Below are 19,466 nucleotides of genomic sequence, written 5' to 3'. Positions count from 1 at the left end.
TGGAGCCTCTATGTTCAATCCAGGAGCCTTACACAGGCAGCTCCAACAGGGAATGTGAAATGACACTGCAACAGTGAAGAGAAATCCTGTGGTTCAGACAACAAAGACATCCTGTTTTACCTCCTGTGTACTTTAGGAGCTGGCTGGGGCTGTAGATAGTCAAGAAAGAGAATTTCTTGAGCAAAGTCAAAGTGGCAGTTGCCTGGTCCCTTGCGGATAAGGAAGCCCTCCAGGGGGGAGATGCTGTGCCCATCCAGCACCACATGGACCACCTTAGCCTGGTTTAAAAGAGCAAAACACAAGATTATCTGATGTTACATGACATGACTTCCATTAAAATAATTGCAAACAATTCCATTCACTTCCGAGACTGGAATAATTTCACTTAGCTGTATTTATTTCATTCCTCTAGAGTGTGACTTCTTTTGGCAAAAGAAAGCTGCAATCCATAGTGTCCATGTCATCACTGACATTGATGGGGATAGCAGAGGTGAGCATTTGGGAGGAAAAACACTAAAAAAAGGTATTGACAGATCCTTTAATTACTGCATGGCACTAGATCTCAGCAAACTGAAGCCTCCCTTCTTCCCAGAGTGCTCAAGCATTGGCACAGGCTGCCCAGGGAAGTGGTGGGGATCCCATCCCTGCAGGGATTTCAGAGGTGGAGATGAGGCCCTTGGGGACACGGGTCAGTGCTGGCCTTGGCAGTGTGAGGTTTGCAGTTTGACATGCTGACCTTACAGCTCTTTCCCAACCTAAACCATCCTCTGATTCCTGAGCCTGCAGCAATATTTACATCAAGAGAATGGGAAGCTCTCAAGTCAGCCCATGTCACAAAGGGAATCTGAGGAGACATCCTGCACCTGAATGCTCTGCTAAGGCAGCTGGGATTGCCCAGCCTGGCTGGGGGCACCTTCCCAGAAATCCCACAGCCTGCTGCCCTCTCCAGAGCAGACTTTGGTGCTTCTGCTGCATTTACAGCAGCCTGTGTTTCAGCAGTCCTATTTTTCTTTGTGGCAGATGGCACTTGGACTTCTCCAGGATCACACAAACTCCTCTGCCAAGCAGAGCTGTGTGTAACCTCAGGGCATATGAATAAAGAAAAGGCACCTGTAGCAGAGACAATTGAGCTGTGGCCACCTCAGAGATGCAAGCACACCTCTGGAGATTAAAGTGAATAATTCAGGTGAGGCAGGAGTCCTGGTCCCTTCACCCTCCCCCAGCAGCACCATGTGGAGCTGTATCCATGATCCCAGGTGCAGAACAATTCAACCAGGCTGCAACAATTAATCACTGCACCTTGCTCTCTAATTTGTTAAATATAACTTAATGTTCATCACAAGCAGCATTTACTGCCCTGTGTCTCTCAACAAGCATCAGTTTGTGCTAGACTGGAGGAGGGGCTCAGTTCATTTCCATGAAGATTAATTAGCAGGGAATGTTTGTATGACTACCAAGTGTGGAGAAATAACTATTTCTGGCTCCATCTTCAATACACTTGGGATCAAATAAAGGAAACATCTTTTTCATATGAGAAACTCTTCTGCATGCTGCTTTTCAGCTGAATAAGTCTGTCAGGCTATGGAGAGGAAGTGAGAAATCCACTGAAATTCACTTTCCTAAACAGAAACACGTAGTGAATGGGAAGTCTGGAGAGTCAGAGATGGAATCTTACCTATTATACCACAGCTGCTTATATTTATGTGCCCTTTACAGCCCTCATTTCTAAGTAATTCTCATCATCTGAGGAGGCACTCAGCCGTCACATATTGCATTTTACAAATGGCATAACAAAGCTCTCACAAGGTGATTTTTCACAGAGCTGCAAATAGCACCCAAGTCTTCATTCTGACAGTCACTGCCATTACCCTCTCACACTAAAGCTGTGACTAGAATCCCCCAGCCTGCAGCTGCCTAACAAATCATCCCATCTCATACCCAGGGACTGCTTCCTAGAAGGAGCAGCAATACTTCAAGAGACAGATGTCAGGATGCCCTGGGTTTACAGCCTAAAACTTCCTTTCCTGTGGCCCAGTGGACCTTGCATCTTTTGTTTTCCAAATAATTTATTTTATCCTTCTACAAGACTGCAAGTATGGGCTCCTCCCTTAAGTGGTATTCACTAACACTCATGGGACTTTCAGTATTCATGCAGGTACCAGATTCACCTGTATCAGACTCGCTTCTTTTTCCTACCTAGCCAAGTAAACTGCTAAAAATACACCTTCCTTCTTTTTTTTTTTTAAATTAGTTGGCCTCCAGAGACCAAATTCCGTGTTAGATTTTAGAGATTTAATAAGCACTGCTCAGCAACAACTAAAATATCACTAAGTTACCATCATTATTATCACCCTAAATCCAAAACACAGCTCCTGGCAAGAAAATTAACTCTACCCCAGCTGAAATCAGGACACAAATATCACTAAGAGCCCTCATTTGTATGTTGAGATGGTAATGCTCAAAATGCTCCAGAACCCTCCCATGAGTCAAATGTGCTGGACAAATGTGATGGAACAGAAAACCAGGGGCCCTCTGTTCAAATCTCTGGATATCTGGGATTAAATACAGATATTTTTTTGTCCTTTCTCCAGTTTAATATGTGCCAACATTTTTGTTCATATTTATTGCCTGAATTTGGAATTGAGAATGCAACAGTTGCCTTTTGGGTGGAAAATCTGGGGACAGGTGGATTCCTAAACTTCTGTGCAATGAGCAGCAACCTCTGGTTAATTATAATTATCATTACAAGTGTGATCATGACATGTGTAAGTACAGCAGGGGAAGCAGGGAGAGCCAAACTCAGAGTGAAAAGGTGTAAAATTATCTCCATCAGGTGTCAACTGGCAATCCCAACAATTTAGTATGGAAAAAAAATATAAAGCAGGCAATTTGCAAATAAGAGAGGATTTATTTTAATTTTAGCTAAATTATTATTTAGCTAAATTAGCTAAAATTAAAAATATTTAGCTAAATTAATTATAACAATTATTTAAGAATTAAAAATTATTTAGCTGAATTAATTTAGCTAAACTGCTTGAAGGTGGCAACTTTCCATTTATTAAATGTTCATATCTCAAAAGACTCTTCCTGGAAAAGGCAGTACTGAGTGAGTGGCCTTTTGAACCTGAACTAAACAGAATTTCTTTGGAAAAGTTTCCCTCATATCATTCCCAGCATTTCAGGAAATACAGAATCATATAGTAGGTCTAAATACAAGATATTGAGAAGATACCAGTTCAGAATCATATATCCTGAAAATAATATGTGCTATTGTATGTGTCTCTTAGAAAAATCAGCTGTGAAGAGTTCTTTAAACCATCTCTGGCTTTTTTTTTTTACTATCTGCTGTTTGTGGAGACAGGAATGCATTATACCTGCCACAAAATTCAGCCTCAGACAATCTAGAAAGATTTATGGTGTTCCATTAAGGCAGCTATATTCATTCATCACAGTACCAATTTTCCAATGCACTGCTGTATATTTTTGCTGGCAGTGCTCCTTTTCTTTTACTTACCCCTCTGTAGGTATCCTCTGGAGATTTATTATAGTTCCAAAAGCGAAGCCCTGCAATACTTTCAGTTTTATCAAAATGGATTGTGAGCAGATGATCTTCTCCAAAAGAGAAGGGAATGAGCCACATATGGTCATCCTCCACTGTGATATTAGTCCCATCTATTAACCTACAAAGAGAAAAGTCCATTAGCTGCACAAAGGGAAAAGCTGCCTTCTCTCATCAAAGGCAGGGACTTTCCTGAGGTTCATTTTATTCTAGATGCCACTTCCAGCTTCCAGGGCTTCTCGTGCCCTTCTGCATGCAATTAAAAGCACAGAAAACATCAAAAATAGCATGCAAGTATTGAACTAAAGGCAGTGGAGGGAGAAAAAAAATCAGGATTTTCTTTAGTTTGGCCTGCTTAGGAAAAGCAGTGAAATCCTTAGGTTTTCCCTGTGTGAGCAGGGACAGGCAAAGGAAAACTCAAGTGCCTTTGTAGCAAAGTGGCTGAAGGCAGAACTCGAAGCCAGGCACAATGCAATTCCTGAAGGCAGCTCCACGCCCAGAGCAGTGATCTGGCACCCTGCAGGGTGTTTCTATGCCAACACAAGCCTGCTGGATGCGAGGAGGAGCTGGATGGCAGCTGGATAACCCTGAGCAGGACCTGGCTTTGCTCACATCCCTCGTGGACACAATTAGCCACATCCCTGCTATCCTACAAAGCTTCCAGCCAGCAGGACAATGTCTTTTCATGGCAGCACGGGCTTCAGGCGGACTAAATAAAGTTAAGTCTGCTGGTTTCTGACATTATATTCTTCTACCACAAACTGTGCCATACAAAGATGGAGTAAAGGAGAATATGAATTAATTTTCCACTGTAATTACTTTGGTACACTGCCAAAAAAGTAAGTTTATACTTACTATTTATTTAAAAGTTTAATGGAAGAATGAGTGCCAGACTTGGCAATTCCTTAAAGAAAAAGATTTGAATAATGACTCTTTCACAGAGGAACTGATTAGGGAGTCTATGAGAGAAGAGATAATTCTTGATTTGGTCTTGAATAGTACATGGGACCAATTCCAAATGCTACAGTTGAGAGCACTGCAATGTACTCAAATTCAACATGCTTGCAGGAATACCCAGAGCCAAAGGAGCCTCTATTTCTTGTGCCCAAAAAAGTTCTCCAGCAAAACAATCAAGAATGTAAAAAAATAAAATAAAAATTAAAAATATAACCCACTTACTAAGAAAGATGTTAGAAAGAAGGAGGACTTGAAAACTCAAAGGCAGCCTGGCTCAGTAGCAGGATAAACAAAGTTATTATGGGCCATCTTTCAGCAAAATTCATGATGAAAAAAGCCCTAAATTGATAGACTCATAAACTCTGGAAGGTTAAATGCGTACACACAGGCCAAAAAAAGAGTCTGAAGGCTAGCAAGCAAAAGATACAATAAATAAAATCCCTCAAATACATCAGGGGAAGAAAGCTTGCCAGAAATTCTGTATGATCAACATATCACTAGGCTGCAAAAGGAGCATTCAGAGAGGAGAAGGCACCAACAAAAAAGGTAAATTAATTCTTTGCTTCTGGGTCCATCAGGGTGGGGTCTGCAGAGACTCCCCAGCAGAATCTGCTCATCACAGGGATGGCATGGGAAGATTTCTGACATCAGCAACTGCCTACAGAGGAGATTTTCATACAAGATGGCAGAAGGAACAAGGAATTACACACAAGTAAGGCTGATATCTGCATTAATCAGATTAGCAGAAATTACAAATGGAGTTAGTGTGCATGGAGATAAATACAACGTTCTAAGGAAGACTCCAGAGCCTTTGAAAAGACAAGTCCTAATTCATAAACCTGGTCACAGCCCATAAACATGCCAGCAAGACAGGATTACAACCAAAAATACCCTTTAAAATGGAGAGATGACTCAGAAACAACAGGATGCAGCTTCAATAACATCCAAAATGCCAAGTCCTCTGCCAAGATCGACAGCCTATCATTTCTATACTGCTGCCATTTAGATGCACAAGTTAATCTGAGGAAATATACTTGTCAATGAAGAAAACTTCATTAGATTTGCCAAAAAAAGCACGGCAAATTGGCCAAAAGAATGGCACCTATTGGTGCAATTCCCCAGCACATCCTCACTCTTTGCTAACATGAAATTTTTCCTTGAAATTATCCAGAAATCCTGCATAAATATCACTCAATATGCACAGACAGATGCTACAGAACACCCACATTCCTTCCTGGAAAGTCCTTGGCAGAAATACCAGCCAGGCATGTTCTCATCTCCCAGCTCAAACACCATCTTTTGGAAACATCTCATTCATGTTTCTCCAACAAGCTGTTCCTGGACAGCCTGTGAATTCCAAGAATGAGCAGTGATGGGATAAAAATCATGTTCACATTAACATGTGTTAACATAAGTTTACAGAAATGTGTCACTTCAGAAAATCTGATGTAAAATGCATCCCAAGTCTTTGGTTACTTACTTTTCTAATGTTCTGGAATCTCCTGTGTACTCTGGAAGATCATTCAAGTCTTGGGGTGAAGCAGAAATCTGTTCTGCATTGATTTTTAATGCTTGACCATCCTTTCCTATCACTTCAAGTCCTGTCAGCCCCAGGTAATGAGAGTCTCCCCAGGTCATGGTGAAGTTCAGTTGCAGGCCTACATAAAGGAATATAGATTTAATGCCTCTGTAAACTGGTTTGTAGTGATGAGCCAATGCAAACATCAGTGCACATCCCAGTGATTAGCAGCATGGATATTTTGTATAGATTAAACCACTTTATATGCTGGAATTGCATATTTCCTGCTCTCTTTGTCCACCTCCACGTAACAGCAGCTTCTTTTAATCTGTGTCAGAGCTCTTTAATGTGCCACCAACACCTTGTTCACTTGAAATTGCACAACTGCTGATCAAGCACGTTCCCAAGTGCCTCATTACTGGGACTGCTCCCTGCCAGCCAGCCAGTGGCACATTTCAGCAGTTACATGACAGATTTTGTGATTATGCAGATGCAGAGAAGACCCATTAGTCTGAAGTCTATCCATCATCTTTCACCAGCTAAATGACTGTATAGATTCACATAAATCCAGCCTCTCAGAAATCCATACATGTTTAGAAAACACCTACTCACAGTTAAAGCAAAGAAAAAACTTGGTTTACTAATTTTTTTTAATTATTTTCTTCACATCAGAACTGGACACATGGAAGCATTTTCATGGGACAGCATCAGTGAAAAGCACAAATATTAATTAGGCTGTATCTCCAGAAAATAAACAGGAAAGAAAAGCTGGATGGACAAAAGGCTGAATGTGAATCTCCTGTTCCACCTGCTTTATGCCTTACTGAAAAGACAGAAATAGCATGTACAGATATAACAAGTAAAATTCCAATCTGATCAGGTTCCATAAAAATCCATCCCTGTAAATTAAGAATACCTTTCATTTCACACACTACAGAAGCCCACAAATAACCAGGTTGGGTAATGTCTAAAGGAGCACCAGTAGTCACAATTTATGTTTGTAAAGCAAACAAGCATTAAACCTTTTAAACCATCCAGCCCAGTTACCCCTAAAAACTGAGAGCAAGTCTTGATACACACAGAGATTCACTTGGGAGTAAGATTCCATCAGCATTTTCTGTGACACAAAGGAATAAACAGCTGTCAGCTGATAAATCTGGAGCTCTGGCTGCACTGACAGCAGATACCAGTCCCAAGGCCAGTGCTGAGCCTAAAGCTGCTCAGGGTACAAGCTGCAGGAGCAGAATCAGTCTGTTCTCCTGTGCAAAGCTGCCCTGAAGCAGCCATCCACACAGATTTAGTATTCCCCAGAGTTTAGGACTCCTTACAGAATCCGAGGATGACATGGGGAGAAGGGACCTTGGAGGTGTCTAACCCAGCCCCAAGCTCAGAACAAGTCCAGCATCAAGGCTCTCAGGAGCTCATCCAGGGGATGTTTTCCTGTCTCCAAGGCTGGCAGATTCCAAACCCTCTCAATCCAGTCTTGGATTGCTCTCAGGGTAAAAATAATTTCCCAACACCTTGCTGGAAACTCTTATCAAAGGACCAGGAACTGCTCCTGAAGCTTTTGGCTATCCAGAAACTCTCTGGACAACAGCTGAAAGGCCCACAGAGAGCTAGTTTGGTACAGGATAATAAATCAGGTACTTAAGCAGGCTATAACACTCTGATCTAGCTTTACTCTAGGGTTTCTATTGTCAATCCAATCTAAAAAATTCAGTCAGTCTACATAAATACAAAGGATTGGGAGAGAATTACTGGGTAAGGGACACAGCTATTAGAAATCCCATTCAGGGACTAGGCAAATGGCTAATGTTATTTTTCTGAGATTAAAAGCCAACTGTTGCAATATAATGTTGTAAATGCCATAGCAAACAAAGCTTCTGCCTTAAATATTAAATTCTCTTCTTTATTCTAGACCTGGCATCTGTCACAAAGTGCTGTACAGCTCTGACAAATCAAAACATCCTTGATAACTTGTTTGAGGGAAGGCTGGTAAAGCAAGAAGTAAATGTAAGAACTTACATTTTCCAGTAAATATTCCTGTTTCCTTTGGTAAGCATTCAGAGACAGGGTCTGGCTCCTGAACCTAAAAAGAAAGTCAAGGAACAGGTTCAGTATTATACTTACACTGATTGCTTAGAAAGTCTAAATTTGTAAAACATTTATATTTGTACCTGTTTCTTTTTGTATATCAATCTCCCTTCTGCCTCCCCACCCAGGCTGTCCTGCAAAAAATGGAAAACATGACCCAAAATGTAGAATATGAGGTGGGTTCTAAGAAAGCCAAGATATTAGGGCAGGGTTTTAGCGTAGTACATATAGAAATGTGAAATGGGAGACTCCATAGTGTGAGCTACCTCTTCTCAAAGAGGCTGAAATCCTTAAATAACACTTATTTCCCTGCTGACTGCCATCAGCAAGTGATAATATGCTGTATTTGCAATATGTTGCAAATCTGTTGCAGACACAAGGAGTCTGGAAGGAAGTCAAGACCAGAGAGTGCCACCACAATTTCTTCTCAGGAATTAAGAGGCAGAACAAACAAGCAAACTTGTCCAAAAGCTTGTGCTTGTGCTCTGGCAATGCTAATTAAAAATTGCCTATGCAGTTCAGAAAAGTGAAGAAACAGATGACAAAATTTGCTGATCACACTGGGGCAATCAGGGTAGTAAAGACAAAAATGGCAAAGGATTGCAGATAGAATTCACTTCACTGAGTAAGTGGGATAAAATGGCAAATTCTGTTCTCAGTGGACAAATGTAAAACAGAGAAAACAATCTTAACTTTACATATACCAGTATTGGCTCCAAAATAAATAATAGTAGATTAGAATGAAATCTTGGCATTTTTATAAGTAGCTCTATAAAAATATCAGCTCAATCCTCATTAGTAGTCAAAAGGCCAAACAGGAAATTAGAAGTCCAGACTCTTTCTCTTTAATTCATCATTAGAAATAAACTTCCTGTCAGCCACAATACATCAAATAGATCTACACTGTGCCTAAGTAAAATAAATAAAGACTTGTCAACACTTGTCTCCTTGTTCCATTAGATCCCTGCAATTTAACCACTGATCCCCAGGATCTCATGGGCTCCCAGACTGCAAAATCCTTCATGTGGCAGCCAATGTCCCTGGGGGAATCAAGGTAATTCAGGTGAGACTGAACAAGAAATGGGCTCTGAAATAAACCCACAGAACCTACACAGTGGAAAATCCCTCCCACTGGGGGTACCTCTCTCACAAGCCAGTTCTGTTCCTCACAACAATTCCAATACACCAGCCTGGGAATTAAAATTTGCAACTTTACTGAAAATCAAAACCCATAGACACTGGGTTTACTGATTGCAAAATAATGCCCTCCCTAGCAGACCATAAACCATTTTTGCCAAGGCACCTTATGACCTCTTTTCTCCTTTTCTTATCTACTCAGATCCCTTCCTGATGATTCCATTCCACTGATGCCAAATATATTTTCTTCCAGATATAGTTTCATTTTCTACTATTTTATCTACTTCTGCTAGTGGGCATTGTCCTACCTCTGTTATTTGATTCTTATGGCTAAAACAAAACAGCACCATAACACAGGAGTTATTGGAAAAGCAATAAAAAGCAGAAAGTATTACCATGATCTTACACCTGACCAAATGTTCAACACCTTCCTAGGAGCAACCATTCTGGAAAAGATTTAGAAGACTAACACAAGGGTATAAATCTCTTGAGTGGCTTGAAGAAGGGAGTGGGGAATAATTGTTTAGTTTCTTCCAACACAAAACCCAGAGAACAATAAATGAAACTAGGAACAAACAGAAGGAGGTTCTTTGTGCCATGCAGGTTCAGCTGGGAAATTTGCCACGGAGCACTGTAAATTTTAAAAGTGCACATGGGTTCAAAAAGCTGGTGGATGAATTAATGCAATAAAAATCTGTGGCAGGATATTAAACACAGAGGTTAAGTTAAAAAGTCCTTGTGAGATGCATTTCTAAGGGCTGAATGAGTGTTTTAGAGAAACAGCACTCTGTGTTTGTGCTGTCCTTTCTTTCTCTCTCAGCAGCCACTACTGGTCCCAGAGTTGAACCAAGTGCAGTGGCCACAAGTCTGATCTGCTACAAAATCAACATGTTAAAGATTCCTGAATTCATGGACAGACAGGTGGCCATGGATAACACTGACAGAAAAGTAAGACACCTCTGTTAAGAGCTTTTGGAAAGTTTTTAGTAAAACACATAATTTCATCTACTAAATGTGCAACAAGGAATAAAAGGGAAAGAACAACAGCAGGGCTGCTCAAACTGGTCAATACTGGTCTGACAACGTTAGGCTGGGGAGGACAAATTGTGCAGTGGATCTGTATCACTCTGGTAGCACAAACATCCCCCTGCAGAAGTCCTGATGGTACCAGCAAACACAGTGACAGGGAGATCAATGGCTCAGTCACAACAGCTTTTGTTATTCCAGAGCTGATACAGCAGTTTCAGAGGTACAGCAGGGTGTGAAGGGCATCAGAGCTGAACAGCAAAATGAAAGGCAGGGCCTGTGTCTGAGCAAGGACCTGGCAGTCAGGACCAAGCTTCTGCCATGGGAGAGGTCCTGCTGAATGCTCACAATAAACAGGTGATCAGCAAAGGGAAGGTCACCTTCAGTTTGTCTTCATGAAACCCTGCATTGTGCAAGGTTCTGAGCAGTTTCAGCTACTGCAAGCAAAGATGGGATCAAAATTCCTGCAGAAGTCCAAGGATTAAAGCCACTGACTCTGGTCTTAACAGTGAGATCAAATTCCAGCACCACTGGATCTCCTTTTGGCTTGTCTTGAGCCACAAGAAAAACAGGACAAGACAGAAGGGAAGGTTTGACAACCACACGAGGCTCATTAGGAACCATACATCCCTGGGCAGATCTTGGCTGGAGCAGCTGGAATTTGGATTGATTCAGCTTTCGATCTCCTGACAGACTCCCAAGTAAAAGTGTGAACCCTAGAAAAAGACAGCCTCACTGATGCAACAAAGGGTGCTCAGGAAGATTCTGAGAAAGTAGAAAATTTGAAGGAAAACAGGCCAAAGACTGCCACACACCATCCTGAGAAAATCCTGGGGGATCTTTGCTCAGACACTGGACTGCTGGGCTGGAATGGCATAAGGCAAGAGCTCAAGTGCTTGGAAATACAGCCTTCCTCCAAGGAGTGAAATACCTTCTGCATGGACTAGAAAACAGGTGTTTTTATAATGCAAAATGCACCTAAACCTGTGATGATGCTAGTCCAAAAAAAAAAAAAAAGAAAAAGAGGAAAAATAAGGGGAGGGTTGAGAGGAAGAGACACTTCTCATTTACAATCCTTCATTTGTGGAGGAGGAAACCAACAATATAGAAAATATGGAAAAAACTTTGTTTTGGAGTGCCAGGAAGCACAGCTACTCAGGAGTAGCATACAGGAGTAGCTGTGTGGGGAAAAAATCACTGAAACTGCAGAAACCTTCAGGAGTACCCAAACCATAAAGAATTCCCCCTAGTCTCTGTCCAAGTAAGTAAAGAAGTAGGCTTATTAATTAATCAGGGAAACCACAACTTGGAGGACCTTTAGGGCTTTAAAAAAATAGCATAAATTATTGATCTGGTGAAAAATGTCTTTAAAATAGCAATAATTGTGTTAGTTTTTCTGCAGTTTTATTCCAGCCTGGAAACGTGTCTATTACTTCCATATTTCAAACAGACATTTACAGAATTTTAAACATAGAGGCCCCCACCTGTTGATTCTCTGTTCTCAACCCTGCTTGTGTAAAAGGTCTCTCATCTCCCTCCCTGTCTGCAGTTGTTGGCCTCTTCAGCTCTTCCTCATATCTCAGGGAGCTGGAATCTCCCATTTCTCCATCATATGTCTCATCATAGTAGTAAATGGCTTCAAGAATATCATCATCAGTAGTGAACAATATGGTATCCCCAAAGTGCTCTGGAGCTGAAGGCAACACACAGAATTAAATAGAGAAATAATGGAAAAAGAATATAAAGAATGAGAAAAATTATTTTTGGTCCTTCTTTGCATTTAATTTGCAGCAGCGTTTAAAGATAATATGTGGCCAATTAATACTGACTGGCTATAATTAGTGTTTCACTCTCAAACTTATACTGCACAATGGAAAATTAGAGAATTCAGATGGAAAATTAGATAATTTTGATTCCTCTAATGGATTCTCTAACACCCTGCTGGAAACTCTTGTGAAAGGACCAGGAACTGCTCCTGAAGCTTTTGGGTGATCCAGAAACTCTCTGGACAATTTCTCTAATGGTCATTCATTTCAATAGAAATTCCATTTCTCTAATGGAAACTCAATGAAAACGTAGAGAAATCACTAGAGAATTCAGCCAGATTTTAGATACATAGAAAAGAAAATGGGAAAAAAAGCTTCCCAATCACCTTTTCCAAAGACCATGTAAGTGAAAACAAGCAAAAAGCTACAACTTTGAAATTTCTAGTGCCTATCTGATGGGATTGGAACACAGACTGGTTGCTAAGACATAGTTAAAAATGGAGATTAGCTTTGTATGCTGCTAAAATCCCCAGTATCAATGAAGAATGCATTAATGGGCTTTGCATTATGTTTTTAAATTAAACACCAGACAAAGTGCCAGCTTGCTTTGAAGTGGAAAATGATAACAAACAAGCTAAGTGTATTTTGTTTGTATTATACTGCTGTTTCCACAAGGAAAATCAGAAATGATAGCCTACCTCCAGACAAGGTTCCTGAGGCTTTGGCAATCTCTCCTTTAAAGATGCACTGCTCATCCAGCACCATGATGATGTCTTTGACACCTCGGAAGGAGTGGATCCGGGATTTATTGTAATTCCAGATCCTAATCATGGCCACCTGACAGGAATTCACAAAGTCAATAAAGACAAAGTGAGGTTTTCCAGGGGTGAATGGTGCCAGCCAGAGGTGCATATCATCCTGGGTCCGATTCACCCCATCTATCAGGTTGGTTACTATCCTGGGATCATTTCCATAAGCTGGTAAAATATTTATGTCAGGGGGTTCAGCTGTTATTTTTGCAATCTGAACAGGCTCTCCTTTAGAACTGAAAATTTCAATTCCATTAAGACCAACATAATGTCTGTCTCCCCACGTTGTTCGGATGTCTATCACCAAGTGCTGCCCATAAGGTAAGACAGGGATTTTAAAATCACTTCCATCCTGTATCTCCACAGAATTTTCTTCCTCTTGCTTCTTTGGTAGTGTTTGTAGTCCCTCTTTTCTCTGATATTCTCCAGGCCGGTTGATTTTCTGTTGATGGAGAAACTCATCAAAAATGTCCCCTTGAAAATCCATGTTCGAGATCCGACCACGGTGGGAATAATTAAATTTCACCAAGGAGTTCCAGGACTCCTGCAGAGTGTGCTCTTGCTCACTGCACCACTTCATTCTAGAGGTCGCTACGTCCTTGATGGGAAAGTCTTCATCTGAAAACAACATTACAAAGGCATTTAATGTACAAACAGGGAGCAAACCACTCCAGCACTGACTCTGCAGAATGATGTCGTGTCCCTCACGGGGAAATGCTCTGACAGCAGCACTTTTATTTGGCCTTTCACAAAGGCCACGTGTCCCAGTTTCCCTTCCCCACTCAGACACAATGAACAAAATCACTTTTACCTATGGAGGAGCAGAACTCCTGCCATGGTACAAACTGCAACTAACTTGAGGCTGTGAATTCTTGCCTCAGCCCTTAAAAAAAATGAGATCTTTGCTCAGTGATACTTATTGTGTGACTGTTACAGGAGTTTAAAACAGCCCTCTGCATTTCTGCAGGTCTTTCATACAGCTGGAAATGGCTGAACTGGTTAATGCAAGGCACTATAGAGAAAAGCTGGTTCTTCCTCTCAAAATGAACCACAGGTGTATAAAGAAAAGTGGTGAGAAAAGGAGTAGGTTCAGCAAGCAGGGAGGATGAGGTGAGCATTGAATTCTAGGCTGGTTATGTCCAAATATTTTTCCTATTTTTCAGCACGTGTGAGATGTAGAAAGAGGATAATGACAAGATATCCAATGGGAATGCAACAATGGCAGGGCAACAAATCAGAGGGGCCCAGTGGGAGCAAAGCATCTTCTCCTTGTGGCTGCACTGGGGAACTGCTTCATTTCCATCTCAAAACAATTAAGAACAGATAATAACCAAGATTTTCAATAAAACAGTCACTCATGTATTTTCTTCAAATAAATGAAGAAAAGGAAGTGGAGTACTGAACAATTACAGGCCCGTGGGCCAGATTTTACTTCTGTACACTGTCCTTGGGTGGATACTAAAACAAATGGTTATCAAGAATATATGCCAATTGCTGTGAAATGCAAAACAAAATTTTCCCAAAAGACTGCTCAAGACTAACTTTTAACTGTGTTTTTGGAAATACTGGAAAGAGGCAATGTTCCTAACCTATGCATGGCAAATAGTCATTTACAGTGGGGACACGTGAGATAAAATTAAGAATTTTAAAGCAGATGGGAAACTACCTGGAAAAGGGTTGTCTTCCAGAATGAAAGGCTGGAGACCAACCTGGCACTCCTCCTTACACCACAAGGAAAATGCAGACATGAAGGGAAGGTTCATATTTCAGAGAACATCAGACAATTTTAAGTCACTTTCTTGCTCACACCACTACCAGTACAGATACTCAAGAGGTGGCTGATCCCCCAATACATCCCAGAGCCTCACAATTCACCTGGACAAGGCACTGTACAAATATTTACCCCTTGAAAACGTCAAAGCTTGAAAATTTTGGGATGAGCAGAGTACAGAGGAGTATTTAACATCCACTGACTCTCCTAGTTTGGGAGGGGTTTTCCCTTTTGGAACATGAAATACTTCCAACTGTCCAGAAGTTACAATTCTGAAGCCTCTCTAGGGCAGTGCATGGGGAGTTTAAAAGGTTTTGAGGTACTTTAAGGAGTGGTAACAGGAGAAGTGGAGCTCTGAAAGGAAAGCAGAGGTTGCCCAAAAGCAGACACCAATGGCTTACAGGGTGTGGCTTTTTTAAGAATCTAAAATGCATTATTTGTTATTGACACCTCAAACATCCAACTCCTCTGTGGGTTCAGGAGTGTCTGGAACCACCAATTCAGCTTCTGATGGTGATACACACCACACACAATTCCTCTCAAAACTTTAGAAAACTACATTTTGGGGCAAGACTACATAGAAAAAAAACACCTTTCTTCTCCCTCTGTTGTGTTAATCTCTTTTTTTACTCCCTGCAGTTATAAACAGCAATCATATTTCCATGCTGCAATCACATGCTTCATTTCCCAAATCATTCTAAAAGCTCTCCTCTGTATCTGTTCCACTTGGTAATCAGCTTTCCTGAAAATGGATGATCAGAGCTGCAGTTTTCCAGGCGAGGTCTCACAAGTGCCAGTGCTGAGATATTGAGGTTTCCCAAGTACCCAAAATGCCTCTGCTGATCCATCCTGGGAGTGCACTGCTCCAATCACTGCTCACACCAGCATTTCACTCAATCTGCCATCAGCTACTCAACCATGAGTCTTCTCTTCCTCGGTCATTTGCAATTGATGATTACTCAACTTACAACTTAATTTTTGGTTATTAGTCCCCAGATGAGCCTGCAAGCATTCTACTGAATTGCATTCCATTGCTCCAGTCCTCAAGTTCATCGTTCTGTGCAGTTCTTCAATCTCCTTAACTCATAATAAACCAAATTATATGTTATTTGCAAATTTTATCAGCGTGCTCCCACCATTTCCTTCGCACATTAAACTGGTTATCAAAGAAAAATTGATGTTTTTATAGCAACATTAACTTGAGCCAAGCCTGTACGTGCTGTTCCTAATTCCTGTTGTTCTTGTGAAGCATTTAGTGACCAAAGCCATGCTGTGACATCCACAGGAGCCTCTGAGCCTTCCCTTTGTCCCACCCTCCACTGCCCTTCTCCCAGCCCCAGGCCAATTAAAATCCAGCACTCTCAGGGAAACATTTAAAAGCTTTTCCTGTTGTTAAAGCTCTCTCAGCTCCACTGAAGATGGCTTTACCCTGCACACACAGCAGAGAGAACAAAAGCTGCTGGGTGGCTGCAGTTTCCCAAGCACTAGAACACATCAGGAGCTTTAAGCACCACAGGACTGAGCAAAATCAGAGAAAATTTATATTGAAAAATTATAACCCTCATCTTGGAGTTTGCACTGAAATTCCTAATTTATCTCCATTTTCACAACTGAACAGAACTTCCCAAGGTGGGATTTATTTACAGTTTTCACAACATGAAGGCTTTCATGTAACAGATACTGTGAAATGTGTGAACCATAAATGGGCTGCAGGGAGTGGGGTGGGTGAAGGGCAGGTGGCCTTGTTCCAAACTTCCCTGTTCTTCTTTTCTTTGAGGTGTAACTTCAGCTACACTGATGAAATTGCTGTTTTCTCCACAGAGGGTCAGACAAGGAAAAATTCAGACATTCTAAGTTTAGAAAGATCCATTTTCCTCATCTTTGTCTAAAAAAACCCTGCAGTACCTGCTGTAGAATTTGAACTGGCACTCCTTTATTTATGTGAATTTGCTGTCCCTTGTCACCCTTACTTGCATGTAAACACCCAAATTCAATATACAGCAAGATACATTTTCATGTGACTTGTTCTGATGTTCAATTACTCCCAAAATTTCAATTTGTATTTTTGTAACATCTTATTCCAGTTCTCTGGGTCTTGTTGTCCTTGTTGTATTAACTCTTCATTTGAGACAAGATACTGAATGCTGGAGGATTACAGAATGCCAAGGAAGGGGCATGAAGGGTCCAAAACCCAGAAGTCAGAGCGACATGGCTTGAAACTGAAAAAGGAAGACAAACATATATCCCAAGCAATGGCAAGTTGGTGAAAGAGAGCCAAAGTAGAACTTGTGGGTAATTTCTGTTATTTAGATTTGTTAAAGACAAAAATATTATCTCACGCCCTGAAAATTTCCTAGCCATGGATTGCCAGATGTTGGGATAAAGGGGAACTTGGGAAGTTGCACAGTTCTCCTGCTGTTCCCTGGGGACACTGCTGGATCCTGCCAGAGGCAGAACACAACTGCACAAAGCTGCATCCACCTCCAACAGGAGATCTGGGGAAGGAGGACAAGGATAATCAACAGCACAGAGCAGACAACAGCTAAATATATCAGAAAACTCTTCATAAGTAAGCAAGATGTCTGAGGGAGATGTTTGTAAAATTATGAGCAGAGAAGAAAAATAAGGGTAATTTTCCATTCACTCTGAATAAATTTATTGAGCATCTATTCTCACCAACAAAGACACAAAGCTACTACACAAATAAACTCTGCAAATTTGGGATGTAATCTTCTTTATCTCTCTGCAGATTTTAATTGATATTAGCAAACATTTGCTGTCTACAGGACTGTCAATTTTTAGAATCTAATTTACTGAAATTTCATCTTCCAGCTGCTCCAAATAAATTAAAAGTCCCTAAATCAGAATGTAAATTTTTCTGAAGAGTGTTTCATATCAGGTGTAGGACCAGGAGACAGACTGAGTATTCTCATGAGGAAAATATCACAAACAGCCAAACTAATATCCCCTGTCTAAACTCCCAGGAATCTCCAGAAGTCCCTTCCACCTAAAATGAGTTTGTGCCTCTGCAAAATGGAGAACACATCAGCACTTGGACTAAGGTTGCTATTGTGACCTCTTACCTTTGGGAGCAGAATCATCTTCTCCAAGATTGGTAGTGTTTAATCCCAGCTTTTTACCACACATGACACTTCTCCTTCCACTCACAGGGTACTGCAAACTGCAGTTTTTGTTAGAAAGGGAGTCAAAAATATCCAAGTCCACATCAGCATCCTTTCTGGTCAGCGTTTGTGATCTCCCATCTCCAGTTGCATTTCTACTATTGGATCCTCCCAGTTCATGCCTCTGACATTTGACATCCTCATTTATCAGATCTGAGAAGTTTTTCATTATTTCATCTGGCTGTGTTTGAAATCTGGAGCTGAAATTCTGTTCTGGAGCAAGCCAAGGAGGCTTCTGCCTACTGGGAGAGACCTGATTACTCCGTGTTACCTGGGAAGATGACTGCAACCAAGAAGGAATTGCACCTGCAGAATCAGTCAGTTTTCTTCCTGTTAACCTTTCCATTTGCTCACTCAAACAAAGCTCATCATCAGACTGAACGTGCTCTGGAACTGCTGCTGCCTCCTCTTTGGCATCTTTTATACAAACTTGAGATGGGAACACTTTTAGATCATCCTCTAACTGAGAAAAATTTTTCTTTGTAAAGCTGATTGAGTTCATCTTAGGCTCAAGAAGATTTTCTTCTGGCAGAGCTGTCCAGTTTAGTGAAGCACTGTTTGGTTCTGGGCATTTAAAATGTATGTCTGTTTTCTTGTCTGGACCTGCAGGTGCATTTCCTTCTTTCCTCTCAGCTGAGGGAGAGGCTGAGCTATCTTGCTTGTGATCTGTAAGGTCAATTGTGGTGCTCTGGTCAGCAAGGAGATCTCCAGAGCCTCTCTCTAATTCGCCATCAAATACAAGGTTCTCATCAACATACAACTTCACCTTCTTTGCTCCAACATCAAGGTCCTACAAAAATAAAGGTGTGAAGATTTCAGTCAAGCTTTCAAGCATTAGATATCACAGCTCTGAGACTCTGACATTTGAACACTTAATCAACAGACAGATGAAAACAATTAAACCCTGTGTCAGTACGTGCTTTTGACTGCTTTTTAATCTAAAGCTGAAATGACTATGAAACACTGTGTAATAGATAAGATTTTTTTAAAGGACAGAAAACCCTGCTAGAGACTGCTATCACTTTGTCTGACAAGGTTTGAATACTTAGAAAAGCTTGAGGGAAAAAGCCTAGATTAAGTACAATTATATTTGATCAGGATATAAATTCCAGAGGCACATTTTGCTTTTCATCCCTAAGATTCACCACTTTCATAACATGTTCCACAGTGAACAACCACCCAGATCAAAGCCACCAGAGTTAAAAAGAGTTACAGAGTTACAGAAATGCAGAGCTAGAAAGTACAGCGAGAAAAAAAAAAATCATCCAGTCCATCTTTTTCCACTGAAGAATGTAAAATAACCTACACCATTGTGAGGAAATCTGGTTTTAACAGTTTTCAACTAATCTGCCTTGATAGCCTATTCTAACACTTAACTAGCCTTTTAAACAGCAGGCCTTCATCTCAGACACAATTCTGCCACTCACAACTTTATCTCTATGTTCTCCTTCTCTGTGGCACTCACCAATACATGATTTTTTTTTTCATTCCATTGAAGTTAGAACTAATGTTCTTTCTATTCTCTTCACCATTTCAATATAACCTTTTCTCCCTCTTGACAAAAATACCATTATCTTCAAAGAAAATACAGATGAAACACAATCCATCTCCATTCTGTTCTCTAACTTGTCCATCTCATGGAGTCT

At 40.9% G+C, this 19,466-nt stretch overlaps 1 protein-coding gene across 2 annotated transcripts in view; it reads right to left on the bottom strand.

Moving 5' to 3' along the window:
* Window positions 1-19,466, bottom strand: part of KATNIP (katanin interacting protein) — a 55,634-nt gene that overhangs the window by 10,347 nt on the left and 25,821 nt on the right. Inside the window, exons 15-22 of one of the 2 annotated variants that reach the window (XM_064390464.1) lie at window positions 17,722-18,610; window positions 12,757-13,485; window positions 11,777-11,985; window positions 8,213-8,263; window positions 8,061-8,124; window positions 5,997-6,174; window positions 3,515-3,680; window positions 121-278 (exon numbers count right to left, since the gene is read on the bottom strand). In XM_064390464.1, the coding sequence (XP_064246534.1) occupies window positions 121-278; window positions 3,515-3,680; window positions 5,997-6,174; window positions 8,061-8,124; window positions 8,213-8,263; window positions 11,777-11,985; window positions 12,757-13,485; window positions 17,722-18,610 (2,444 nt within the window). The remainder of the gene's footprint in view (window positions 1-120; window positions 279-3,514; window positions 3,681-5,996; window positions 6,175-8,060; window positions 8,125-8,212; window positions 8,264-11,776; window positions 11,986-12,756; window positions 13,486-17,721; window positions 18,611-19,466) is intronic. The other variant, XM_064390466.1, reaches the window with a different exon arrangement.

The sequence above is a fragment of the Passer domesticus genome, chromosome 15 (genome assembly GCF_036417665.1).
Source record: "Passer domesticus isolate bPasDom1 chromosome 15, bPasDom1.hap1, whole genome shotgun sequence".
Classification (NCBI taxonomy): domain Eukaryota; kingdom Metazoa; phylum Chordata; class Aves; order Passeriformes; family Passeridae; genus Passer; species Passer domesticus.
This window is presented reverse-complemented; position numbering and strand designations above follow the sequence as displayed.